This window comes from Micropterus salmoides, unplaced genomic scaffold (assembly GCF_014851395.1).
Source record: "Micropterus salmoides isolate LMB-PRFRI ecotype aquatic unplaced genomic scaffold, ASM1485139v1 Ms_hic_scaffold_5, whole genome shotgun sequence".
Taxonomy (NCBI): Eukaryota; Metazoa; Chordata; class Actinopteri; order Centrarchiformes; family Centrarchidae; genus Micropterus; species Micropterus salmoides.
Window position 1 is genome coordinate 19,098,984 of NW_024044237.1, and position 27,684 is coordinate 19,126,667.

A 27,684-nucleotide genomic window follows, 5' to 3' on the forward strand; every position below is an offset into this window, starting at 1 on the left:
AGAGGAGAAGGATGCTGATAACTTGCACGTTATCAGACTTGATTTATGGAGTTGCGTGGGCTACCCGACTGCTTGTTCCTAATGCATCGGCCTCCTCCATCAACCATAGAGAGAAGATTCAACACTGCACTCTACAGGCTGGAGCTGGAATTTCAATTCTCAGAATAAAAAAGAATTTAAATAAAAGTGACTTGGACGTGATAAACACAGGGTGATATACTCGAATGTTGTGCATTTGTCATGTAAAACACTTGAAACTATTTTCTTTTTATTCTGCATAGACTCAATTAAGTATCAGGTACAAGTCAATTTTAAAGTAATTTATAAGCACTTCTTAAAGGCATAGTATTAACAGTGTCTACTGTTTCTACTCACATCCTGGACAATTTTGTTAAATGTAGCAATAACCACAATTTAACACCAGAGCTAATCGTAAACAGCAACTGCTGTGTTATGCAGTTTAGTCAGCCTCTGCCATGGGTGAAACCTGATGTAGAAATCATACTGAGTTATATCACAACATAAATCTCACCCAGCCTGTTTGGTAACAACTACCGAGTAATTTACAAAACCATATAAGGAAAAATCTAATTGGTGTACCACTGAGAAAGCTGCTTCACTTTGCATACTACTTTAATATTTTGTACTACAATGGCTGTGTTTCTTTAGCACACCAAGGACACACTCATTGTGTATCTTTTACTTGCACACAAACACACAATACTGGATTACATTTTAAGACCTTGGCTGTGAAAATGCGAAGCGGATAAAAACACTGCTGACCATAGGCAAACTGCTGGAATAAGAAAACTGTCCTTGTGAGTAAGTTTAACTTTGGAGGGAGAAAAGCCAATCAGAGAATAGTTGAAACAACTCTAAGTACAGCCTTACATCAATATTTTACTGCCCCCTAGTGGACAAGGACCATGACTACAACTCATTATGATGCTACCAGCCTCAGCTCTACAGGCTCAGCTGTTGTGACACATGATGTTACAATTTCACAATTTCAACAATAATAACAAAGCTTAAGAGGAAGTTTCTGACACTAATCTATTATTTGCTTGAAATTGCTGTAAATGAGCTTGCTTCCACTGCTCTAGATATTAGCCTCACTGTTTTTCATATTACCCCCTTTATTACTTTGCCATCAATTGCTCATCATGAAATTCATCATGATTTCTGAAAGATAGGAGCTGCTCAGCCAACTCTTTCATCAGGCTGATGGAGAGGGGAGCAGCAACACCACTGAACAGCCTACAGATCTCAGGCCCAGCAGTGCTACATGCAGCTGTGCTCAGTTTAGCTATTGAAAAGCTCACAGTGAGTGTATCTCTAATTTACTGACCATTTTACTCCATCCTCAATACATGCAAAACATTTTCATGTTGAACTGTGCTTACTCCTATCCCCTGAGAGTACTCTTGCCTACTACACAAATAACTTTAAACAAATGCATCAACTCTTTAAATTATTTGATGATTTTAGCTTTCTGGAAGAAGAGCTAGCGGGCTACAGTTTAGTTTATGTCTTGATCGACATGTTTTTCAAACCTCCAGTCTGTCCACAGTCTCCATATTTTTATGCATATGTGCATGTCTGCCAGTTTATTTGATCATATCAGATATTGGAAAAACCCTTCACTGTGGGGCATGACTTATGGAAGCTAAAGGAAGCAATGTGTCTATGTTCTATTTCAATGAACATTTTACCTAAGCAGTTGCACATTTTTACCAATATTACATTCCTTGAAATTAATTAAATAGATCTTAGTTCCAACAAGTCCTGCACCTTGTCTACAGTTCGCAAGACATCACAGTGGGTTGTGACTTTCTTTATAACAGTTTATTCGGAAAAACTATATGTGTGTGTAAAACCAGGACTTAACTTTAGGGTTATTTTTACAGATTTAATTTGTTTTTCATATATTGATCAATGGATAAACATCAGCCAGGTACAAATACAAAAGGTATTTTTCTACATGTTTACAGAAAACTCAGGAATCACAGGGATGTCTGAAACTTTCTGTTAAACAAATTTTACCTTTCTAATCTAACCCTATTAAGCTTTTGTATACATACAGCTGTACCCAATGTGTACTTGATGACTGTGCATTTCTTTTCAACATATTCTAAATCGCACTATAACAAAACATGCTTATTCGCTCTAACTCCCAGCAGTTATTGCTGATATATTCCTCATCTGAAAGCCGGCATGATGCTCTGAGGATTCAGTATCTCAATATGCTTATTAGTTATTAAACTGATATAATGACTAACTGTAATTGAACAGGCAAGGATATATTCTGTTCTTTTAACAGACTTAACACTGGCTATGTGATAATTTGTCTGACCACTTGACCCACAGATCTGAGAACAGAGCTGCTTTAAAGATGCAAATAAGATGGATGCAAAGACAGGTCTTCAGAATACAACAGGCAAGATGCCATCTGAGTACATAAGTCCTACCAATTAGAATGGCGCATGAGTAACTAAACAGAATGACAGCTCCAATAAAAGCTTCAAACTAAATTACAAGAATTTGTGCCCTCAGAGGCTAAAAGTAACATTTACAATAATTGCAGGAGCTGTGTGTTGAGGTTTTGACATATTTTCCATCTGGAAACCAAAGAAACCACAGAGCAGGATCATTAACTTTAATATGAATATGATGAATATCGCCACAAGCCATTACTAATGAGTCATGTTTTTTAATAACTTTTCAAATAAATCTTTGATGGCTTCGTGAGCATACTTCTTATATTTTTCCACATTTCTCCCTTTACATTCCAGAGACTTTTATTGATCAGTATTTTGGTAAATTTGTACCTTTTCCAGGACAGGCTTGGTATTTCAGATGGGAATTACTCTCTTGGTCAGTCAAGCGATGCAGCACCTTCATTCCATGTGAGAATCTACAGCATATCATTTAACTAACCCGCCAACCCAATCTATCCCTTTTTTTTTTGCAAAAGTGAGATAGGTGTCTGTGGGCTGAAATCACTCTGTGGACACGGAGTAATGGTTTAATCATAAGATCTACACTCCAAACTGAAGTATTGCTGTTCAGGACTTTGCATGAGTTTTAAAAGGCTAGTCTGTAACTTTAAATTGACAGTGGAGAAACCTGGTGGTCAATGTGGCACCAGATAATGGCGGTATTAATAAGGGAGAGGAAAAATGTCCCTGTTGTTTTTAATGACCCTCTGAGTGCAGGAAGAACCGTGAGGAAATAAAACCACCACCGGGCAAATGTAAGATATTCATCCAGGTGTATGAATCATTAAAACTAAAGTTCTAAATTATATTTTCTAACATAATGACCTTTTACCAATGTAGGTGATACATTAACTCCTCATCAACTGCAGTGGCTACTAATTCATATTCATCACATGCAACAGCCTGTCTGATCTTTTAACAATTGATCTTAATGTCTTTATTAAAATGTCACTAAAGTCAATGAACAAAGTAAGACATGAGCTAATTTCCTGCCCACCTCGCTTCCTCACTATCTGTCAGGACTGTGAGGGGTGTAGTTGAATGGATTCAGAATAAGCCAGCATGGACTTGCAGGATGAGTCAGGGCGAGATAACAGAAGTCATAAAAGAAAGCTTTGCACTGGCCTGGAGGCTACAGTGTTTCTCCCCCTCAAATTGTTTATTCTGCTGCAGGAGAAGAGGGAAAATCAGCTCATCACCTTAAAAGGTTGTTTTGTCCCCTGGCCCACAAGAGTTCCTCAGAGCCTGGGTTGTTCTTTCATTATTCATACTCACTCACTCAGTCCTCCTCACTATCTAGCAACATCAACACGGATTACAAATGACAGTGATCTATAACCTTGGGAGAACTTGCACCTCTCATTCTCACAAACTTAGTATGTTGTGGTGACCCCCCAAAAAGAGCCACCAGTGTCTATGGTATGATCTAAGAATATATCTATCAGTGTGAATCTTCCTAGTTCCTAATATACAATATAATTTAGATGGAAAACTACTGAACACTTTTGTCTAAACTCTGGGTGCACATTATAGATGCTGTAGCATTTGTACAGTAGGCTCGACAGTTTGTTGCTCCCTATTATGTCTGAATTTATTAGACTTTCTTGTATTTGTATAAGCGGCAAAGCTTTTTGGCAGCGGGTACCTGTTTAAAGTCTTTCGGGAGGACACGGTAACCTTTGTAATTTATCAAATGATTATTCTCCCCATTAACTTCAGTCAGTCACAACAATGCTGAATACCGTATAATAAGAAGCTTTTTAATCAAGCACGTCGGCTTGATGGTTTGTGTTTGCTCGTTCTTGTAGAAGCAGAATTGATTGAAAGCTGTAAGGTGCCATTTAGCTTCACTGGGAATCGTTTGAATTACCAGGAAAAAGGTCATGGCACAAAAATAGCCTTTATTGATAGGTAAAATCAATTATATTAAGGGAACAGCAAGACTGAGAGACAGACAGGCAGACTGACTGAGTGAGTAAGTACATAATTTGGTTTTGTATGCAGGTTTATGTGAACTCCTCTGTAAAACAAATGCATAAAAATAAGTAAAGGAAAAAGGACATGAATATAAAGGATTTCAGAAATGATTGGCATCGTCTTTGGCTGAATCACTGGGCTTCACATCATCTGATTTGGAGCTCTGTTGAAACAAACAAACGTGCATAATATAAACACAACGTTAACTCTTTGTTAAGGGAAAAATGTAATAAAAAAATGTCCATGATGTTCACCTGGAAGATTGTGTGAGTGAATAAATGTTCAAATAATGCAAATCAGTAGATTTTGATCTTTTATATTTGCCACATCCAGATAAAGACTGATATTGGTGATAAATCTGCAGTACAACCTCTGTTAAAGGAATAGTTCAACTTATTCGCTTTTTTAATAACAGTTACATAAAAAGCTTGATACCACTCGTGTTTGTATGATAAATATGAAACAAGCCAGCATATGTTGTTAGCTTATTATAAAGACTGGAAACAAGGGGAAACACCTAGCCTGGCTCTCTCAGTGTTAAGTGTAAGTCTCAATTAGTGAGCTTTAGAAGAACTGGTAGGTGTATGTTTTTGTACCTTTGGACAGAGCCAGGCTAGCTATTTCTGCTTGTTTCCGGTCTTCATGCTAAGCTAACCATCTCCTGGCTGTAGCCTCTGTCTAGCATAGAGACATGGGAGTGGTATCAGTCTTCTCTTCTCAGTCTCGGCAAAAGAGTGGATAAGAGTATTACCCCAAAAGTAACCAATCACCCCAAATGTAATACTGATTCTTGAATGTTTTCCTGATGTTTCTCTATAGGACTGAATTAAACCTGTTGGTCTCACCTTTGACTTAAAGAGGAGGTTAATGACGCCCTTTGAGCGTCTGTCTGCTGTTCGGTCAGAGGTACCACTGACAGACATGCTCTTACTGTCCCTCCTGGCTCTGACGGAGTCCACCTCCTCTGCGCCCCCCACCACCGCCAAGGACAGACCTATACACAGAAACAACTGTAGTGTTTGTGTCTCAATGATTACAAGCTTACAACAAAAACTCTGCCTCTTCCTGCAGCAAGACGATTATCTGGCGTATAACTCTTGCAGCTGTTCTACTGATGAACCGTGTGCTCTGGCACGTGTGTATGTTCAGTGAGGCTGTACAGCTTGTAATCAGCGGTGCAAATCAGAGGTAGTCAGCGCTGGCTAAGGTGGCCTGGTCCAACATGGCAGGATGCCAGAGAAACATGAGTGGATAGTTGTCTGATGCACTATTTTGAAGTACAGGGTTATGTAACTGAAACAATAAATTATAAACTGGATGAAACTGCTGCTAAAAAATTACTATCGACATGACTGATTCACGAATTTGCCATCTTGCATCAGAGATCAAGCTATTACTGCAATATTCCCCAGCTCGCCAATTTGTTTTAACATACACAAGACTACAAAAAGGCATATTCCTGCCATCACCTTGTGTGTATTTTTCCTTACAGTCCCCTTTCCAGAAAAGGAAAAGAAAAGAAAAAAAAAACAGTACTTCCTCTCAGGACATGACTGTATTTTGACTTTATGGGCACTTGGTTTATAGGTCTAACTCTATTACATTAGTACACTATGCAGCACAATGTGGATTTATGTATGTTAGCCACCTGTGATAGCAGGCAGGGATCTGGAGTTGGCATTGGTCAGCAATACATTTCCTTCATTCGGGTCAGACAAGTTGGTGTCACTGCGGAACTCCTGTTTCTTGGACAGCTAGAGGGAGACAGAGATCGCACAAAACTCAGCGGCAACACTTCCACAGATACTCGGCTCCATTACTTAAACATCCCTTGACTTTGTTTTTTCACTTCTTCCCTTCCATTCTTTCTCTCCACCCTTCCTCAGTTTCCCGTGATTTATTAAATCTACTAAAGCTCATTCTCACCCGTTTGCAGTCCAGTGTATTTGTCCTTTCTCTTTCCTCTGAGATGAAGATCATGCTGCTCCTCTTTTTCTTTTTCTTACTCTTCCTCAATTTGACCTCTGCATCGCCCACTGTCACCACTATCTCCTCCACTGTACTTGCACTCACGCTGCCGCTGGAGCGCGGCAGGGTGGAGGTCCAGGCGACTGGAGACTCAGGGGTGAGGTCCCTGGGAGGAGGCAGGAAGGGTGTGATTAAATTAAAAGGGGTTTAATGTTGATTTTCATATCTACATTGTTCTCAAGTGTTTTTTCACGAGGAATACATCTTTGCAGTTCCATTTTATTACAGTATAGTGTATGTATGCATCCTGTAGATAAGATGTGTCATTCTTGTGTATGCTACCTGTCTGCATGGAGCTTGGTTGGAGTCCCACATTCAGATCCCTGCAATGAGGAGATTGAAATGATGGACTGACGAATGGAGCGCAACATGGAGCGAGGACGACTGGACTTCCTCTCATCAAATTCCGGCTGGAAATAGAGAGTTGAACTGTATTATGTCCAGATAAAAAGATAATAAAACCAAGACAGTTCATAGATAGTGACAGTGAAACAAAGCGGAAGTACATCATTAGAGAAAACAAGAAAAGCAAAGTGAAGTTACTCTTACAAACACACAATCACTCTTACTTATGATTAGTTTAATCTCTTGCCTGAGGGGCAGAGCCAATTTACAAGTTAATGACCATATTTAGCCCCAGTCAGACCACCCAAACCCTGTTCTAGTTGTAGAGAAATTTAAAAAGGTACAAATCCCATGTCAACACTCAGAGGCTTTGGTGAGTACTTTGATCTTTAAAATTCGCCTGGATCAGTTCATTTACAGCTTAATTAATGCAGCTCTACCACAGTAACTGTGTGTGGCCGTGTCTAGCCCTGCAGAAAATAACATGTTTTGGACTACAGAGAAACACCATGTTTCAGTAAAAAACTTACCAGCTCTCTCACTCCATATTCCTTCTCCACTTTCTTCTTCAGCTGTTTGAAACACTCCTCCATGCGCTCGTGGAAAGGACGCAGGTCATCAGTCACTCTCTTCCCATGGAGAGAGATCCCTCCTCCTAGTAACGGGATCTATAAATAAAAATGTTATCTTGTCAACGGAAAGACGACATAAAAGTAACACAACTATACGTGGGGTGTACATGTCTTCAAGACTGTGTGTTAGGGTGTTTAGTACCTGCCATGCGATGAGGTCTTTGAGACGCAGCAGTTTATCTCTGTCCTCTGTGTGCTGCTGAATGTACTCTTCTGTGAAGAACGCCTGATACAAGGAAATAATAAAAATCCTTTTAAGGAATCACCGTTATACGTTTCACCTGTTCATGCAGTTTGTAAATTGACTTTTCCTCCCACAGCACAAGCACACTGATCTTATCCTATATTATAACACTGAATGGTGTTTGAGGGTGAACACTAATAATATTTTGGGTTATGAATACACCAGACTCCAATAAGTTCACTGCATTTAGTGTAATTTGGACTGATCATATTCAGAGCCTCAGGAAGTGATACTGATTTTTGACACTAAATTAATTCAAGTAAATTCATCATGAGAGATGAGTCTTGCAGCAAAGCACTCTCTTCGGCTCAGATAACTTTTAAGTGGCCCAGTCTTCATATAAAACATTTTTAAAAAACAGTGCTGTGATAGTGATTTTACATCCACGGTCACAATGAATCAGGGCTTGTTTGGATAAAAATGAAGGCTGCTACAAGAAAAAAAATGAGAAAATCATTGTAAACTTGTGATAGTGGAAATACACATAATAGATTTTTAACTCTACTTTCCATATACTATATATACAGGAATAATAGCAGCACAAAAATACATTTTATATGGTGTAAGAACCTCTGTGGTAAGCTCTGGTTGGTCATGTTTTACAATAAAATAGCAATAAAGACTCAAATATAATCAAACTCAGTTTAACTCTCACTGGGAGCTTTATTTAATGGTACAATGGTCATTAAATAACCTAGAAAAGTGTATTTGCAAGTGGATTCTAGGGCTGATTGTTCACAGTTTACCTTTTCATACTTGGCAAAGCCGCCCATGACAGCTGGATCCACGATGCCATTGAGCAGCATGGAGAGAGGGTTGATGGGGAGGCTCCAGTCAGTCTGGTATTGGTTGATCATGGTCAGGATCTTCTCATTGGTGGACTCCATGGTCTCTATGGCGTTCTCCAACGGAGACAAGGTGGTCTGTACAGAGAAGCAGAGTGGCAAAAAGAGCAATGGGAAAGAGGTGAGAGAAATGAATAATTAAGGCTAGAAGGGAAGGGGCCGACGAAGTAAGGGAGGAGGATTTTCAGGGTGGGATGTGGGGGATGTACAGCATAAAATTTTGCTAAAAAAAGAATAAAAAAAAAACGGTGGTGAGACGGGGAATGCATTAAACTGGAGACAATAGCTCACAGCAAACATTTAAGTCAAACATGGAGTGAAAACACGCCCTCACAGACTTACATGTTTCATGTCTGTAGCCTCAAACCAGCGCAGGATCCCTGGCAGCTTATACACAGTGGTGAAGGTTGTGCGTTCAATCCACATGGACTAAAACACAGGGATGGAAACACAGCAGTTAGATGACCCTCTACAACTTTTGAATACTAATAACATGATGCCACATCTTGTATTAAACTCTTTGCAGACACTTAGGCTACACATCATCCATCATGCTGATGAGTCAGCGAGCATTTGCTCTTTTAAAAGTTATTTGTTTGAACAATGAGACTTGTGTGATGTTATGCTGTGTTGAAATAAATTAACAAAATGTCCAGTCTCTTTGCTGGTTGTTCCGACACATTCAGAATAATTACCGCTTTTGCCGTTAGCATTTAACAGGCACCTCCCTTTGTGCCCCTCGTAAAGTGTATATTTTAAAGGCAAATTTTTACAGGTTTGTATATCTCTGTAATGTAGCATGGTGTTAAAATTAACATCAACATTCATAACATTCTCAACCCTGGAACTCAAATTATTTTCTGATGCCTCAAAAGTATAGTTTTAAATAATTAAATTAATATCATAAATGTGCAACGACTAGTCAACTAATAGCTTGAACTAAGGACTACTAGTTGCCTAGGAAAATATTTTGTCGGGGGCAGCCCTACAGTTCACTGTGACAAAAGATCTGTTTGTGTTGATTAAAATGTATAGGTCCCGTATGTGGCATCTGTAGCCTTTTCTGTGGGACATGTAAAATCTATTCCAGTTTTTCTTTGGTCCTTCCTCTTCTGTGGCTTTGCTCCTGTATTTCTTAGTTAGTTTTGGCCATCTTACAATTTCTTCTGGGACTGTGGTGTCCTTCTGCAGGATGCAACCTGCATTTTACTGCACCAGAAGTGATGAGGAAGCGATCCCACAGGGTGAAGAGGAATCCTGCTGTTCTCTGGTGATGAGGCGTAGTGCTTCCAGTAACACCCTTTGTTTTTAACCAGAAACAGAGATCTTGCTGAAGGACAATTCTCGCTCTGAAATTTTGTGAGAGGTCGAGTTGTTGCAGGAAACGCCGGAGAATTGTTCTTGAACGAGACTTCTGTTTCTTAAAAACAAAGTGTGTCACTGGAAGTCACTCGTAGGGATCCTTTCCATGATGTTGTTAGACACCAGTGACAAAAATGTACATTTTTTGTCAACGTAATTTTGACCGGCACAATTGCCCCGAAGGAATACATTGCAGCCACTGTGGCCGGTTTGCGGCTGTTGGCTGAAGCCATCTACTGCACGGACTCTAAAACTTCTTGTACCTACTAGTCATTTCAACTGCAAAATATCTGAAAACAGGTTTTAAAATACCAAAATTATCCTTCAATACCAGACTGCTGTATTGTGGTAGCAGGACATGGCGAGGTCAGGACCAACTGGATTTCAGGGTCATGATGCAAATCCAGTCCTGGATTTTGTGGCACGGTTTGTCACTTGGAGGAAAGTAGACCGCCTCTCCCTATGTTCGGAGTAGCTGAACAGCTGAGGTCACATTAGAATGAGATGATTTTCTTAAATTTTCTATTTTACTGTAGAAGCAGAGACAGCTCCTTTGAAAGTTCATGCTTCAGGACAGTTTGAGAACCTACGTCTACATTAAAGAATATCTCTATACAATACATTCACATGCTTGCTTTAAAGACTCCACATAGGGAAGGATATGTCAAAATTTTTTCATTAATATTATAGGATGTAAATTTCTATATCTATCTCTCTATATCCATATCTCTCTCTCTCTCTATATATATATATATATATATGTATGTAAACTTTTTTGTTACGGCTATGGGGTTTGTTGGCATTTCATCTGTTTAGCTGGGTTGTTGCATATGAGCAATTTCTCACCCAATGATTTGGCTCACCACAATTAAAGCAGTTCCCAAGGTCTTTGAGAGGGTGAGGTTTTGCTTTGTCCGAGGTGTGAGTGATCTCTTGGCACTTTCTCTTCCTCCTTGCTCCGTTGGTGTAGTAAAATACTTGGACAACTAGCATTTGAATGCATTTCATACATGTTTTTCATTCTGTACTATCTAAACAAACAGCGGTGTCCAAATTACATTACATTTATTCATTTAGCTTACTTACAACTGTGACATGTAATGTTGAATGCCTCTGGAGCAACTAGGGGTTATGTGTCTTGCTCAGGGACACACTGATGGATGTCTCACAGTGGGACTGAACCCGGGTCTCCCACACTAAAGGCATCTTATCCAATGTTCCATCACCACCCAGAAATTAAATCTTGATTTTGTAGACATTCATACACATCTTGCATGTGTTTGTAATATTCTGTCTGTCTGTGTCCCATTCTTTGTTGCACCGACTCACCAAAGTTTGAATAGTAAAAATAAAAGATAAAATGACTAATTACAGTATTAGACAATGAAACATTGTTCAGAAGTCCAAAGAAGGTTAAAGTCAAGGGCAACTGGATTTGGTTGAAAATACCAGAAACAGCCAGAAGGACAAGGATAAAGGACCATCAGGTGAACATTTTAAGCTGCGTTCCATTTACCTCGGAAGTCGGAGGTCGGAGCTGGGAATGACGACACCCGAGTTGACGGCGTCCACAGACGGCTGTTGGACAGCACTTTGTGTACGAACATTTATATGAGTCACAAGTACACAGAAGTGCTAATAAACAGTATAAACTACAGCTTTCACTAACTGTTGATACCCTGACAGCCATCTTGGATCACGAAGTTGGGGTAGTGCGCTTCTCCCGACTTGGGAATTCGGGATTCCGACTTAAGGGGGCGTTCCCTTTGAAATTTTGACCTTTGAACTCGGAAATTCCGACTTCCCATGTCAACTGGAACGCACCATTAGACAGTGTGAATGGATTGTTTGAACGAGGTGTCAAGGAAGCCATTTACACCCAGGTTGAGAAGTCGTCAATGAACAGAGGAGGAGGTCTTACGCCACCACTTATCCCCCACTTACAATGCTGTCCTTTCATCACTTCCCAGGAAACTTAACAAACATTATCTCTTGGCCTCAGGTGAAGATGCCAACAATGGTCGTTCAGGTGGTTCAGGTGGTTCTAACGACCATAACGACTGTTGTTACAACAACCAGGAGCGCTAACAAACCAGCGGTATCGATGATCTTGACAAACGACCCCACAGATGTTAAATAGCTGAGTTTCTCTACTGGTCATTTCAGAACTGAAGAAGTCTCTTGAATGAGGGACGAAACGTGTTCTAGTATCTTCAACCACGTACAGTTGCCCTTGACTTTAACCTTCTTTGGATAACTATGACCTGGATGACTGAGAACCTTCACACACATTGTTCAGAAAGCCATCCACTCATCAGTAGTTAATGTGCACAGTCTTAAGAGTCTGTGGCCTTGCACATGGATTTCACATGAACAGACTGTCAGGATTCCTCTATGCTAGCATAGGTCTCAGGACTTTATTGGTTAATTATATATCACTGTGCCGCTGTAATGTAAATTGTTGGTTATGGCATGCTAATTTTATTCTGGGTTGTGATATTCTCTTTTCATTTCATTTGTGCAATTAACTTTTTAGATTCTGCATTTGCAGTTCTTTTTCCCTTCCCTTTCCAACTATTGTATACTGCAACTTTTCTGTCTTGTGTTTACAGTTAATTTGTCAACAATTAAATTCCAATTCCTTCAATTTACATCCTATTAATAAGTTAAAATTCATTCCTGCTGGTGCAGGGAGAATAAATCATCAATTTTCTCTACTTTATTCATCACTGCACAATCCTGAATTTTATATTTTATCTCATGTGCTCCTCATCTAAAATCTAAAAACATAATATGATGTCTTATCATCTAATTATACCTCAACCTTTCTTCTAAAATACTATTATTTTATATAACAGGAACTCATCTTTTCAGACTGATAACAATGCAACGTACAAGTAGCAAAGCACACAAAAGCTTCTAAAAGATTTTCCAGGTCCCTGTGGTCATAAATCTTTTCATAAAAATAAAAAAACTCACAGCAAATTCATTGTTTGGGTCCACAGGTCCTTTCCTCACAGGTCTGGAGTACTGGAAACGCTGCACATAGTTGGATTTGTAGAAGCTGCACATGGTGTAAGAAGAGGGAGACAGCGGTTAAAGTCAAACAAAGAAAATGAAAAAACCTTTGCCAAAGAGGAAATATGACATTATCAGAAATGCCAATTCTTTTTCATTAACTTTACAGACATTCACATTTTCTTTATGAAAATATCAGTTAAAGGTGTTTAGCGGACTGACTTGATAATCTGGTCAGGAACAGGTTTGTTCTTCAGGCGAGGAGGAATCTCGAGGACTGGCTGCACTGTGAAACACTGGATATCTGGTTCAGATCACTCAGGAATATAAAATCACTGCATGATGGTGTGTCTCTACATCTTTGTGTCAGAACATACAAATTGATCATTCAGGGATGTGTCTGACCTCCAGTGGCTAGGTTTTAATATACACGGGTACAACAAAAGGTACAACCAAAGTGCAGTGCAGTGCAGTTTTATTGCGTTTCTGGGTAAAAGGTACCCTGATAGTTTCATTCGTTTGTGTGTGTTATGCTACTAGAAGGATACACTGAAGTGGAGAGTTCTTGATATCGTCCCCTGGCATGGTGGTAATGTTGAGGCGCACAGAGCTGGGGAACTGGCTCATCAGCTGGTTCTGAAAGTCCTCCCTGCGTTCATACTCCTTGCCACGGTGGATAAACACCTTGTTCTGAAGCCATAGCAAATGAATAGGTGTTAATAATGATAATAAAATGATTAAGCCCCTATTTATACTGTGAGCAACATTGGGGATTTCTTTTAATATTCCTTTCAATTCTCTTCAATAGGACAGTCCAAGAGGTCATACACATTGCATATCTTCTTCAAGGTACAAAAGTGTTCCTGTACTTGGTCTCCTTCCACTTCCCTGCTCCCTCCCTTGAGTTACTGCCTATGTTATACTCCTTACCACAGCAGATGAACAAATATAATGAATACATTTTATTGCTGCAGTTTGCTGAGATCCACAGCAATCCCATATGGTACTTTACGTCCCAGTCTGTTTACTATCTTGCTGGTTTGTTTAGAAACTTGTCCACTGCTGCAATTTTAAATCTCTTAGCTTCAGTGCTGATAATGGGGGAAAAAAGTTATGGACCCCTTTGTACTGGGAATGTGTGGATGTGTGAATATGTGTGTAAACACAAACCCTGAGAAATGGAGGGTAGCCCTGCCCATAGTAACCCACTGCAAAGTAGTCCGGCTTTGGCCTCAAGATCTTCATAATGTTCTCATAGAACTTGGCTTGTTTTTCCTGCAGACAGCGACAAAGAGAGAGGCAGAGGATGTGTTCATGAGAGAGAGGGGAGATGTAAGCCATAGCAGTTTTATCAGCTCGCGCCAATGACATAGCTACCCTCTGCAGAATGCCGGGCCTTTGAGGGTGATAGATATAGAAAGAAATAAAGTGCATGGCATCCAAGGGCATTGTCTGTCATTTATTTAACCACATAAATTCAGCATTAGCTGAGAGAGCCATTGCTGCAGTCATTGAAAGAGAGAGGGAAGAGTGTAATTCTCTGCGGGGAGGGGAAAAGAAGAGTTGAGTGAAGGGGAGACAGAGGAGAAGGTGGTGCTAAAGAACAAGCTAGGATTTGAGTATGGGGGGAATCACTTCTCTTGTGGTGTCAAAGCAAGCGATGAAAGAAACAGAAGAGTGATTGAGAGAATAAAGAAGGGTTACAAGGAGTTTAAAGTTGCTGATGGTTGGCAATGAGGACTTTTGGGGTCATATGGTAATTGTGGCTCAAATCTTCAGAAAACAAAATATTTAAAAGGAGAATTTGAAGTGTCAAATAAGTATTAATTTTTAAACATTGATCAAAGGTTGTGCTTAGTTGTTGGTAATGTCTAAGATGCAGATGACTAATTTAGAGTGGAAACTTCTTATTGGGAACGATCTGTTCTGAGGTTAAGAAAGGGTATTACTCTGTGCAATTTAGAACTTTAGAACTGCTGAACAATTTAGCTAGATTTGGTTTTATTGTATAAAGGCCAAAGACAAAGTGATTTGACCAATGTAAATATTTTATTTTATTTACATTACTTCTCCTCCTCCTTTCCTTCAAATACCTTCTTACACCTATAACATCTATGAAGAGCAATCAGAGAAAAGGGCTGAGAGTAGAAAATACAGAAAAGTGACATCATGATTATTGTGCAGCAAATAAAGAATGAAGGTTTGAGATGCCATGTATTACCAGTCTCTTGCTGAGTAACTCGTAGTCAAAGATCTCGTTTTCGTACTGTTCAGCTAGCTCCTTACACAGAGTGATGGCCTCTTCCCACATCTAAACACACACACACACACATACACACACAGAAAGAAAGAAAGAAGCGTCCTTCATTACACCATCTGCTAATAAATCGGCAGCAGCTGTCGTGGTGGGAATTCATCTCATGAAAATCTCTGTTTCCAGGTCTCTAGAGAAAGGAGGGAAATGTCTCTATCACTGCTTCAGAGAACACAAAGCACTCATGGAGAATGCAAAATGACTATAACAACATACTGTTCAGAGATTATGACTGCATGATTGCAACACTGTCCCAAAAAAAGTAGGTATAGAGGAAAGGAACAATTTCAAAAATAAAAGTCTGTACTGAATTCAGATTTTCTGGGCTTTTTCTTATCCCAAAGTAAAAAAAAACTTAGCAAAGCTCAACTGTCATTAATTGTAATTTCTAAAGGCAATACTTTCTCCAGAGTGATGAGTTAGAGCACTGACCAACACTTTTCAGATCATCACATTACTGTATGAGGGCCTTAGTTGAAGCATGTTGTACAATGCTGACCTTGCCCTTGTCAAAGTAGTCAATGATGGTGTCGTAGAGTGTTTCTTTGAGCTGCCGTTGGGTTTGGGAGCCGTGGGACTCAAACTGGGGGTTGCACGTCTCGTCTAACCACTGGAATGTCGACAGCAGGGAAGACAAAGATATGGAGGAAAGGACAGAGACAAAAAGTGAGATACAGTATGTATATTTTTTTTGATTGATGAAGCTAAAGAAAAGAAAAATTGCAGCGCAACCAACTCTGTTTTTTACTGTCCCATTTATCATGATGTTGAAACAACAGAGGAGAACTTAAAGCTTAGAGTTTCTTTGTTGTAATAAATCAGTTTTAGTCCTAAGCAGAGTGTGCACAAAAACCGTCTCATTTATTATATAAATGAGACAATAGCTAATCTTCTCTTACATAAATTGCACTGAAACCAAACAGAAAGTACACAATAATCTCCAAAACTGACTTCAGGAATATGGGGAAGATGAGGATTAGAGCATGCTCTGCTTTACAGCCTGCTCTTTCCAATAATATGAAACGGGTATGACAGGACTGCCACTGGAGATGAATGGAGATTATAAAAAGCATTTTAGAGTGCAACTGATTTGATATAATGACACTAGACAGAGAGAGGAGGAGGAGAGAGAGAGAGAGAGAGAACCCCCTCGTCCTCTGTCCCCCTCTGTGAGCCTCTAAGTGTCCCATAAAAGAGATGTAGAGACAAAAGAGGTCAAACACGCTCAGACACATGCGTGCGCACACACACGTTTATTGCATCAATCCCCATAGTGATGAAGCCACAGTGGCCGACGCCATGCCATAAACTAACCTCGGAGCTTCATCATTTGGAGGCCAGAGACGTAGCAACCATTTTTTAGCTAATAAAAGACTGTCTCACTCGTGGCAGACAGACAAGTGATTAGGCAGATTAAGTCGCTGGGTCCAGCATTAAACGACAAAATATATTTTTTATAGATGTGTGCGTGTCCTACCTTGAGCAGGCGAGAGTGGAGCAGCAATGTGTATGCTGCCTCAGTGTAGTTTTCACCCTCCAGGTGAAGGTCCCTCAACTTGTACAGGTACCTGAGCACGCCCACGTGTGTACACACACACACACACACACACACACACACACACACACACACACACACACACACACACACACACACACACACAAACTAAGTAAATAACAGAGGTCAAGTGAATTTGATATGCAACTTATACATCATCCACCAGATGCTGCTGTTGGGCAACTTCAAGGCCTGCAAATCAAGCATTAATCACTTGTGAGTCACTGGTTGCTTTCCAAGTCTCTTAATTGCATCCACGTTTCCTTCACTTGCGTCTTTTCCTTGCGTCTTAATACTGCCTACCAGGGATGCATGGAGAGACACAAGGAAACCATGCGAGGAGAGAAGAAAAGAGGAAATATGTTTTTAGAGAAATGAGACTTCCTTTCCTCTGAAGCTTCACGTGAAGCGACGCCCGTTTGTGATGACGGCGGCAGCTGATTGCAGCTGGATCAGCTGTCAGTCGGCTTTAACAGCCAGAAAGACTTTTGATGGAGTTTGTCTCTACACCTTAGACTGTACACATGTGCACTGTGCTGATACTAATAAAGGCTCACATTTATCACCTCCAGAACACCTGCACTTGAACAGCCTGCATTCTGTATTCATACTGTGTCCTGTTCAGAGGCACAGCATCATTTCTACTGTCAGAATGCATTTATATTATTTATTCATTATCTGCATCTGCATTTATTGATATTCTGATTGTGAATTCATTATTGAATCACCCAGAATATGGTCACAGTGTCTTTTAGTCAGCCTCACATGTGGCTGAAAGGAAAAGACAATAAACTATGTAAAAACTGTTTCTTGCTGACAGACTATCTCTGACTTTAACTGTATCCATAATATAAGTTAATGCAAAAAAAATGAAATCAAAAAAATGTTTCAGATAAATAAAATAAGTAGTTTTGGTCCTTTTGTTGTTGTTGTGTATAGGCCTATAACACTTTGGAGTGGTACACTTGAGTTTAGTCTTCACTCCAGTATAAAATTCCAGTGATGTTGTGATTTATCAAATCATGATTTGCAGGGGCGTCCAATCAATAACAGATATATAATAAAGGGGTGTATCGGTGATCGCTCCTTGATCCTCACTCCTCTGTGCACAAATATCAGCTTTGGGACGGTCTGTAAAATGGCGGACCAGAACAACTTCGAGCAGGGAGCGGGGAAACGGCAAATAAGAGACTTGAGATGCACCTAATGTTTTATTTAATCTGTCTATTTTTACTCACACACACACCTATACATACTCTGAAATATGTATACAACATAGAGAGGTCATTCAAGAGCACACACACACATTCGTACACACAAAAGCACAATTCAATGTATGTCTTTTTAATGCCCTGACAGATGTTTTGTTGCCATATGTTTTATAAGCATGACACGGAGGAAGATGGGAACACCGGGCCGCTAGTGAAACAACTTACTCTTTTACAGCTTCTGTTTTTAGTTTTGATCCTGTTCTTTATCCGTCTCAGTCTGTCTGGAGAAAACATTTAGCCACACGGCCAGAGGCTGGACTTTCTTGCTAAGGCACTGATGACAAAGCAAGAAAGCAGTGGCTTCTAAATTCTCTTAAATGAACAATCCCCTGTACACTTGGCAGAATGGATGCATTCTAATTCCACGCTACATCCAAATTCTACAAATGATGGTGAACATGTAGCTGTAGATATATGTAGTTTTTGCAGTGAGGAATCTTTTCCCATTTGTTTTCTATATGCAGTACGCATTTTGTACGCTGCTAATTTAACCTGAGCGCCTTGCCTTTTTGCAGAAAAGCTCTGAAGCCTCCAGTTGAAAAAACTTCAACTTGCAGCAGAAAAGCACCCAACGGAATTTGTGTTTTTTTTCCTATTGTCCAGTCGGATCAGATTTGTGAGTTTACTTCACAGCAAAATCAGAGTTAGGCTAAGGACAGGAGACTTGCTGCAACAAGCTGCTCTTTTTTGGGCTCTGTCTGATTGGGGTCTTAAGCTACAAATTTTATGATCCATAATTCCATATGGGCTGAGGCCATAGCATAAGCAGCAATGAATGACCTGTAGTAATATAGCTAGATCTTTGTGTAAGATAACATTCTGGCTTATTACATAACACATACATAGTGCTTAAATGTGTACTTGAATTAAACTATATTTGTTTGCTAACATTAAAAAGTAAGCTGGCTAAATATTACCATTATCTCAACAGGATTGACGGAGGCAGCTAATCAACCACAGAGTTGAGCTCACATTCACACATAAAGATAACTAATTATGTCTATAAGCCATCGCCAGAAATGCACCATGGGACTTGACGGGATCTGTATTCCCTCTCTCTCTCTCTCTCTCTCTCCTGCCATCATCCTGTCTTCCTCTGTATCTCCACCTCTCCCTCCCTCATGGCCATCCTGTCCCTCTTTCTCTCTGCTCTCCCCCCAGTCAGACCAAGAGCTGATCCTGTGGATTTTGACATTAATTCAGTGGGACTCATATAATCCCTTGTCAGATTATGGACCTCACACACACATTCAGACACACTCATGCCTGCACATAAAACACAGACATGCACCACGTAAATGTACATTATGTCAAATTCAGCACATAAATACCTGATATACATCCCTTCACGATTGATGTCCTTGTAAAAGTTCTGCAAAATCAAAAGGAGAAGTGGGGTTGTTAGTGTCAGTGTGTATGTGAGAGGTTTTTAACACCATTCTGAAGTGCTGTACTGACTGTAAATTTGTCATTTTGTATTTGTGTTTGTCTAAATGGCTGTATGTATGTTATACTGTGTACATCTGATTTGTGTAAATGTGTGGGAGTGTGTGCATGCGCACTTGTTAGTTAAGCAGCACAAACTCCCAGTTTAATGAAGTTTAATGACATCTACAGAGAACAGAGGAGTGGAACGAACTGATGTAACCCCACCTCCCATCACCAGCATGAGCCAGCAGACACAATAATACACACAAACACACACAAAAAACAAGATCAATCATTGTGTGATTCACAGTGAAGCCAAAGCATACTGTATGCATATTTAAATCTAATTGCTTTATTTTTTTTGCAAAGGTCAGATACATCATTGTTTATATCAATGTATTTTTCTCAAGTAAGCCAATTTCCTGCTGAAGGCTGCCCAGCTACATGAAGGTCAGATATTTTTACGCCTTCACACATCTTCTTAACATACAATGAAACAACTACAGTTGAACTATAGTTTCACCTTCTGTGCATCTTTCCTAACTGACCACACACCAAATGGTAGCCATTTAAAAATCCCCATCCATTGATATCTGCAATACCAACATGCTTTTGTCAGCAGCAGAAAGTGTTCCTGAAAGAAAATATTTTACTGGAAAGACATATCTAACTTCAGCCTGAGCAGTGTGTGTATGTTTCCTAATTTGTGCATGTATATTTGTGTTTCTTTGAAAGTGCATCTGCATGACTGTGTGTGTATGCATGTTAACTTCCTAAATGAAATGAGCCTGGGGGGGCAAGGATAGGAGAGTGCACTTTTGCCTGCTAGCCAGCAGAAGAGATTTTTAACTGGCCAAATGAAAGTGAATAGCTAATAGGCAGCTGCCACAGGCTTCAGGCTAAACATCTCTGCCATGTGCCAACAGCCTCCTGTCCTCAGGGAGAAAATAAAATTATAAGATACAAACAGACTCATATCCATTTATCATTAATTGACCCTGCTAAACATTAGCATCTCAGAAATGTCTTCAAAGGTGAAAATTCTAGGAAAGAATTCATATCAAAACTACATATATTAAAGAAGGAAGACAGAGTTTAAGATGAGGAATTATATGATTGAATCTGCTGTGGAGACAATCGTAGGGTGGGTCGATCGGGGATCTGTTACTAAACCTCAGAATATCGTGGGGGAGAATCTGATTAGGAGATCATATAAGAGAAAGAATGTGGAACAGACAGTAGCTGATGCAATCCTCTGCAAACAGTCAGAGACAAGACACAGAGATTAATCTTTTCCTTTAGATCAATCGCCACTTAAATGTGGAAAAGGAATACAAAGACCTTGGCATGAAAGAAAAGACATAAAATCAGTGTTTCATAATGAACTCTGCAATCAGTGTGGCTCTTTTGGAGGCTTATTGACTGAGGGCTGTATGGAACTAACTCACTTAGTAGTCTCTTCTTACATTAGTCTTTCAATTAATAATGAGTTTATTGATGTGTGTATGTGTGTGTTGGTGTGTGTGATTCTCAGATCAACACCTATTTGCTGTGGGGTTCAATGATACAGCCATAAAGCACTGTACATGAATCACAAAGTTAGTGTCAATAAATAAGAATTCATGGTGACGCACTTTGAAAGATTCGTGGAGCATGAATGAAACATGAAGAAAACAAAAAATTATGAAATTCTTATGGAGGAAAGGCTCACAGCAATATGGTGAAATTCAAGGACCCAACTTCCTACTTAGTCCTCTACCCATTGCTGCCCTTTCAGGAAGCCCACTTGAACACCTTCGTTGTGGGGAAGAAACTTGTGATCAAGCTGATCAAGCCATAGGAATTTGAAGGACAAGGCTAGGACAACTCAGCCAGCTAAGCTTCAAAGAAGGTGGGACTCACCAGAAGATTGACAGTGCAGCTCATGCGGTTGTTGCGGCTGTCATCGCTCATCACGGTGCGGTAGTCAAGGAGACGAATGAGGAGTCCCTTCACCAAGGCGACAAAGTGCTGCACCTGTGGCCTCAGCGTGGGTTTCTCGGCGGCACAGTCCAGCAGGCTGGCATGACAAGCATCAACAAGTTAATCATCAGAGGATTTTGCCTTGGTATTCAGTGTTGCATGTTTTGTGATCTATTGCTGAGAGACCAGTGACATGTGTCGAAAGTTTACTTTTAGAGGGTTAACAGGAATCCACTCAGTAATTTTTTGGGACAATAGCAAAGCCATGCCACGGTGAAGATATTTTCATTTTAACCATTTCTGTGTCATGAAAATTATCACGTTATATCAAATTCTTGCAGTACTATGAATTTACTGTTATTCTTATGTACTTGTTTACATACTTAAATGCACATTTATAAAACGGGTAGCTCAAATCAAGCAATCTGATTGGTTCATAGTTGTGATATAATGAACGTATACAATGGGTATAATGTCGAATTCCTTCGCACAGATCCGTATCACTCCGCAACAAACAGGGTTCAGTTATAATCTGAGCTTCGTGGGGGACTCACGCCCTATTTACACTGGTATTAAAATGCGATATGATACAGATCTGATACAGATCGCATTTTACCAGTGGAGATAAATAAATAAATAATAAGAATGTGTGTGTGAGTGAGAGAAATCTTTCTATATATTTTTACGTGATTCAACATATCCCTCTCTCACACACACGAAAACACACAAACACACACACACACACACAGCAGTTCACTACTTGCACCAGATATCTGCGATATTGCAACAAAGATTAAGTTTCAATGGCGTGGGCTATTGCTCAAGGAGAGACACAATTCCGCCCTTTATGGTAGGTATAATATTAAGTGTTATTATTTTGTATCACGCATATTATCATATAAGTTCAAGTTACCAAAGTCAATCTACTGACGCTGGACAGTTTTTAGTAATATAAATAAATAGTTCTAATAATTCTAGCCTTTGATGTATGTTGCTTAACAACCGTCATGCGCTATGTAGCCTACCGGCAGCCTGGTGGGATAACTTTTTGTATTCATAAAGAAATGTCTGTTGATGAAATAAAGTCAAATTGTAGCGCGTCTGTTAGCCTACTTTCTTTTTGCCCTGCTTGGTAACCGTTTTATAAAAGTAATCCTCCGCTTCACGTCGGGCCGAACAACGTCCCTTAACTGAAATATAATAAGCATATACCACGGCCTGTCGTGAGCTAATGATTAATTAATCCGCACACAATCAGAATTTTGGCTGCTGTTATTGTGGTATGTTCTAATACTCAGGCCTACATGGTCTCCAGTAGTTGCATGTATCGCTCGTCTCCTCCTCCACCCTCCACTTCATGGTCCAACTTCAGAATGATCTCATTTTCAAACTGCAGAAGAAAAGAGAGAGGGGGGGAAAGAAAGAAAAGGGGGACACCAAAAGCAGACGAGAAAGCAAAGGAGAGGAGGAATACTAGAAGAAATCAATTATGCCAACATAATTAAGGTGTCTCTTTTACTTTTGTGTGAAGCGTCACAGGAAACCTGATGGAGGAGCACAATGTGTGTGGACCAGAATTACGGTGCAAGTGTGGATTTTGTGTTTGCAAATGTGACTTTTGCTAGTAAATCTTGTTGTTGAATTCTTGATGTTTTGTTTCTGCACACATGCATGTAGAAATGTTAACTTTATGTATTCCATGTTCACACATATCTGTATGTATGTGTAGGTTTTTACCTTGTGGAAGTTTCCAGTGTGTGCATTTTCACAAGTGATCATATCAAAGAAGATGGGAATGGTGGCCCTTCTCAACTCCTCCTCCGGTATCAAAGTCATCTCAAGGATGGGACCCACCATGCCAGGGATGAAACAGATCTTGTGACTGCCTAAAAGATACACCCACAAAATTAAATGGACAGGTAAAATCACATCTGACCCCTCTTCCCATGCTCACCACCGGTTCCAGCATTTGCCCTCAGGATGGCTCCACAGGCCTCTATCCATCAAAACATCCCAGTTCGTGAAAGGAATATATAATACTGTGAATTTTATTTATAGAGTGAGTATACAGATGTCTGTCTATGTGAAATGGTGCTGACATTGTGAACCCTTATTACCATACTGTACTGAAAAGATATTCCACCATTGCTTAGTGAAATGAAGTGAAAGCGAATAGACACCTGCAACCACCCGCACTCTCTCACACACACACACACAGGTCTGTCTTCACATGTGGGTGTACCCACATGTTTGCATGCCCAGAAGTAGCAAGTCAACAATCTTGTATAACCTACATTTTCTTACCTAGTTTGTACCACATATCGCGTATAGCAAAGCCAATGAGTCTTCTCATATCTCCATATCTGAAATACAGAGAGAGACAGAAAAAAATATATATTAGCCCCTAGGTTTAGAAAAAATAACTTGATCAATACCGTTACTTTCACCTTCGACAGCCCAGTATGAAAGATAACGCTGCACTAATCTGCTAATCTGTTCCAGCATGTACTAAATTGAATGTCTATCTACAGGCAGCATGCGGCTTAAATAGGCTGTGGGAGTTTAAACAGCAAATGCAGACCCTGAAATAGATCACAAATCACTGAGGGTTTCATTAGAGCAGGGAGAGTACGTGTGGTAAATAAGGAAATTATATGGCCCCTCTCTCACTTGGCCAGAATCTTGTTCCTCTTGGTAGATGAGAAATGCTGGAGCTGCAGAGACTCCTGGGTAATAAACGCCACGGCCAAGTGGAAGTAGTTATTCCACAGCTAGATGGCGAGGAAAAGTGAGAAACGGTGTAGAGAGAAACAATAGAGATCCACGTTAAAAGCAGCACAAGTAAATTACACTGACACTGTCAGTATGAGACAAAGCCTGTAAACACACAAATCCACTTACCTGTACTTCAAAGTCGTTGTTATTGAGGAACTTTTGGTTCATAGTGTCTGCATAGGTATTGATGGCTCTCAGGAACACTCTAATGTACAGAAACACACATATTTATTGTACACATACAAACAAAGTATTCCAATAAAGTAGAATTGTATCAAATGTAAATCAGTACTAATAAATAACTTTGTCCAGCAGGAGTTTGAATGTAAAAATGAAACATCTTAAGGAAAAAAGTAATGTCTGAGAATAAACAGATGAGAATCTGTCAGTGATCACAAATTTTGTTGTTGTTTATCAAAGAATTACAGCTTTGACAGCTGCTCTAGCTTTAAACTGCTATTTCAGATAAGACTCTAATATTGCTTCAGATTCAAAGTAGAAGTTTTCTCAATACACTCTACCCCCTCTCCTTCCCCGTTTTTTGTTTTCTTTCTCTCTCTAGCAGCACATATCTTCCCAACCCCAGTCTTCAAACTCCTTATCAGCCTGTCTTTTCCTCTGCCTCACTCTTCACCTACCTATTTGCCTTTTCTTTTCCTCTGACACATCTGTAGCCTCCCTCTAGCTTACATCACAAAAAATACACCAATGGCTTTCATTCTATCAGCTCATACACACAAACACATTCATCACATCAGCCTTTACCATCACTGCAGCATTACCATCTCTAACTTATCCCTGTGTGGGCTTGTGTGGATGCCCAAGGCACTGTGGGTGTCAACAATCCTTTAAATTACACATACACCAAGCCTTTGATGTCACAATAGCAGGTCGTACTGGGTAGTTGCGGCCGATTGTTAGAGAAGCAGACCTGGGACAAGGTGGATGGTTCGAATCTCAGGTCTGTGTACGTGTATGTGTTTGCTTGTATTACCTGTTCTGTACCATGATCATGGCCATCCAGTCAGAGGGATACACATGTTTCCCAATCAGGTCTTTGAAAAGTAAGAAGGACTCCATCAAGAAGTCCTGCAGGGAAATGGACAAGAGGAGTGTTTTTCTTGTATCTGACCATCTGTGAGTATTTAATTGACATGTGCAGGTGTGTGTGCGTACTTACCACTAGATCAGAGGTTCCAGTGAAGGTTTCTATGTAGGTAGCATAGTGACGATCATCCATCTGACTGAGGATAGCTGTCATGCAGGCTACCACCCTGGACTATAAAGGTAAAATGTGTGTGTGTGTGTGTGTGTGTGTGTGTGTGTGTGTGAGAGAGAGAGACAGAGAAAGGGAGGGAGAGAAAGAGATGCGCCATTACTTTTTGGGCACTGTGTAGCTGCTTAAACTGAGTACTATACATCTAAAGCCAAAGACATTTAAATCTCTTAAGGTAATTTATTACTGCACCATGTCTAAGGCTGCCTAAAGAGAATTTCAAAGGAAAGCTCAGACCAGTTCGGTCACTTGCTAACTTGAGCCATAATCTATAAAGTCCAAACAGCATCAAAATCATCACATACCTACAGGACCTGGAACAAAAGGGCAGCGCTCTGAGACAAGGGACATTGTCGTGATGTTATTTTTAAAGACACTGTTTGCATCAACAAGTAGTTACCCCACTGTTTTTCACAAATTAGCATTATCATGATAAACAAATTACCATTGCCAGAAAGAGACTGGCAACCTCTGCAGTTTCTAAATTATATCCATAGATTTCATAAAAAACGTTATGAACACATTTTTCTATCTATCTAATCTAAAGCTTTCCTTGTAACTGCAAATGGTTAAAGGTGTAAACAGCTTAAGGGGAAATCACTCTAAACACATGTAATTTGATTTACTTTTTGTTAAGGAAGAGAGAACTATATGACCAGGGAGAGTGGTAATTTTGACAAACAAATGTCCTGCTCACAGAATGCTCAACTTCAGTGTCAACACAAAGGGGCAGACCGTTTACACAGAGTTATTTTAAGGCATGGTAAAAACATTATATCAAAAGGTGATATATTATAAAATCATGTCAAAACCGAACACATAAAGTTCCAAGGTGAGTACACAAAAACACACGGAGAAACTAGTAGTAGGGAGATAGAAGATAAAAATTAAGAGAGTCAAGAGACAGAAGAGAAGGGGGTTAGGAGGAACTGTGAAATTGAGACAAACATGAAAGAATGAGGTAGGTTTTATACAAGTTTCAGGTTTTACGTGTGTGTGAATACTACTCAGGCAGAGAGGAACTCCTTGAGTTACATTACAGCACAATTCATGGAAAATTTAGCACAAACCTTTCCACAACCAGAGACTGCGAGGAGTAACACAGTTAGCGGGGCAGTGGGCAATGAAGGAGAAGAAAACAGACAAAAACTGAACTGTACTGACCAGAAGAGAACAAAAATATTCAATGGCTTGCTATTTTGAATATATTACAAACATACGATACTATCCCTAAGGTCAAATTTCAGTCATCTACCGTCAGCCCCTTCCACTTCCTTCTTCTTGTAGTAAACATGTTTGTCTACTCTCTGAATCATTTCTCTCTCTGCCCTTTATATATTTTTGTCTAGCCAATAAAATTACCAATTGAGAGCCTAAAATGAAACACGGTGAAGCTTAAATTGAACATTTCTCTAGAAAAGAGAGAACATACAAACAAGAAAATTGAAAATGATAAATTATCTGCAAAACGTAAAGTGGCCCTGTTAGTTATGACATTTTTCTTTTTCAATTTTCCCACTCTCTCTTTTCCATCAGCCATCTTTATTTTGCAACGAAGCAGCATGACCCTCACACCAATGAAAGCCAGCGGGGTGATCCTGACAAGGGGCCGGGGCACCTCATGGACAACAGGAGCAGTAAAGAGCACAGTGTCAATGTCCAGCCTTTAGCGGCCAGGATTGGGGTAAAATTATCCTCCTGAGTTGGTGGCAGAACAGGGACACATGGATAAGGGGTGACGGATGGCTAATTGAAGATGAAAGATAAATGGCATCTAATGTGGTGAAAGCTTTCATCTGATCAAAATGTGCAGTGTGTTTGTGCTTTCCTGCATTCTAATAAGAAATCATACTTTTTCAGTCATGTATGCAAAAGAAAAACCTATTTTCACCTTGCACAGTGTTAGAACAAATATAAAGGAAGACGCACAAACACACAGAGACATTGACAAAGGAAGTGTTTTCAGTTAGATTTCATTACATAGATGTGTAACTGGGGATGAGTACTTTATGTTCTTGAATGTGTGTGTATCTGTGTGTGTGTTTGAGAGCATAACATCCCCATCCTCCACGCAACTTTCTTCTCGCAGTGCAGTGTCACCGGAGACCCTGTCAGCACACTCCCTTCTTTAATCTCTCTTCCCTTCTTTCCCAC

The 27,684-nt window shown here is 39.9% G+C and overlaps 1 protein-coding gene across 1 annotated transcript in view; it reads right to left on the reverse strand.

Moving 5' to 3' along the window:
• Positions 1 to 4,379: 4,379 nt before the first annotated feature.
• LOC119888509 (dedicator of cytokinesis protein 2-like) overlaps positions 4,380 to 27,684 on the reverse strand; it is a 103,770-nt gene continuing 80,465 nt past the window's right edge. The window contains 25 exon segments of the mRNA XM_038699091.1: positions 4,380 to 4,638; positions 5,321 to 5,469; positions 6,124 to 6,229; positions 6,402 to 6,609; positions 6,786 to 6,913; positions 7,379 to 7,516; positions 7,623 to 7,706; positions 8,471 to 8,647; positions 8,912 to 8,998; positions 12,911 to 12,995; positions 13,172 to 13,253; positions 13,498 to 13,639; positions 14,120 to 14,224; positions 15,171 to 15,260; positions 15,763 to 15,873; positions 16,741 to 16,831; positions 19,421 to 19,461; positions 21,420 to 21,576; positions 22,784 to 22,869; positions 23,217 to 23,365; positions 23,784 to 23,842; positions 24,150 to 24,250; positions 24,381 to 24,459; positions 25,249 to 25,343; positions 25,435 to 25,533. Of these exon segments, the coding sequence (XP_038555019.1) occupies positions 4,576 to 4,638; positions 5,321 to 5,469; positions 6,124 to 6,229; positions 6,402 to 6,609; positions 6,786 to 6,913; positions 7,379 to 7,516; positions 7,623 to 7,706; positions 8,471 to 8,647; positions 8,912 to 8,998; positions 12,911 to 12,995; positions 13,172 to 13,253; positions 13,498 to 13,639; positions 14,120 to 14,224; positions 15,171 to 15,260; positions 15,763 to 15,873; positions 16,741 to 16,831; positions 19,421 to 19,461; positions 21,420 to 21,576; positions 22,784 to 22,869; positions 23,217 to 23,365; positions 23,784 to 23,842; positions 24,150 to 24,250; positions 24,381 to 24,459; positions 25,249 to 25,343; positions 25,435 to 25,533 (2,712 nt within the window). The 3' untranslated portion in view covers positions 4,380 to 4,575.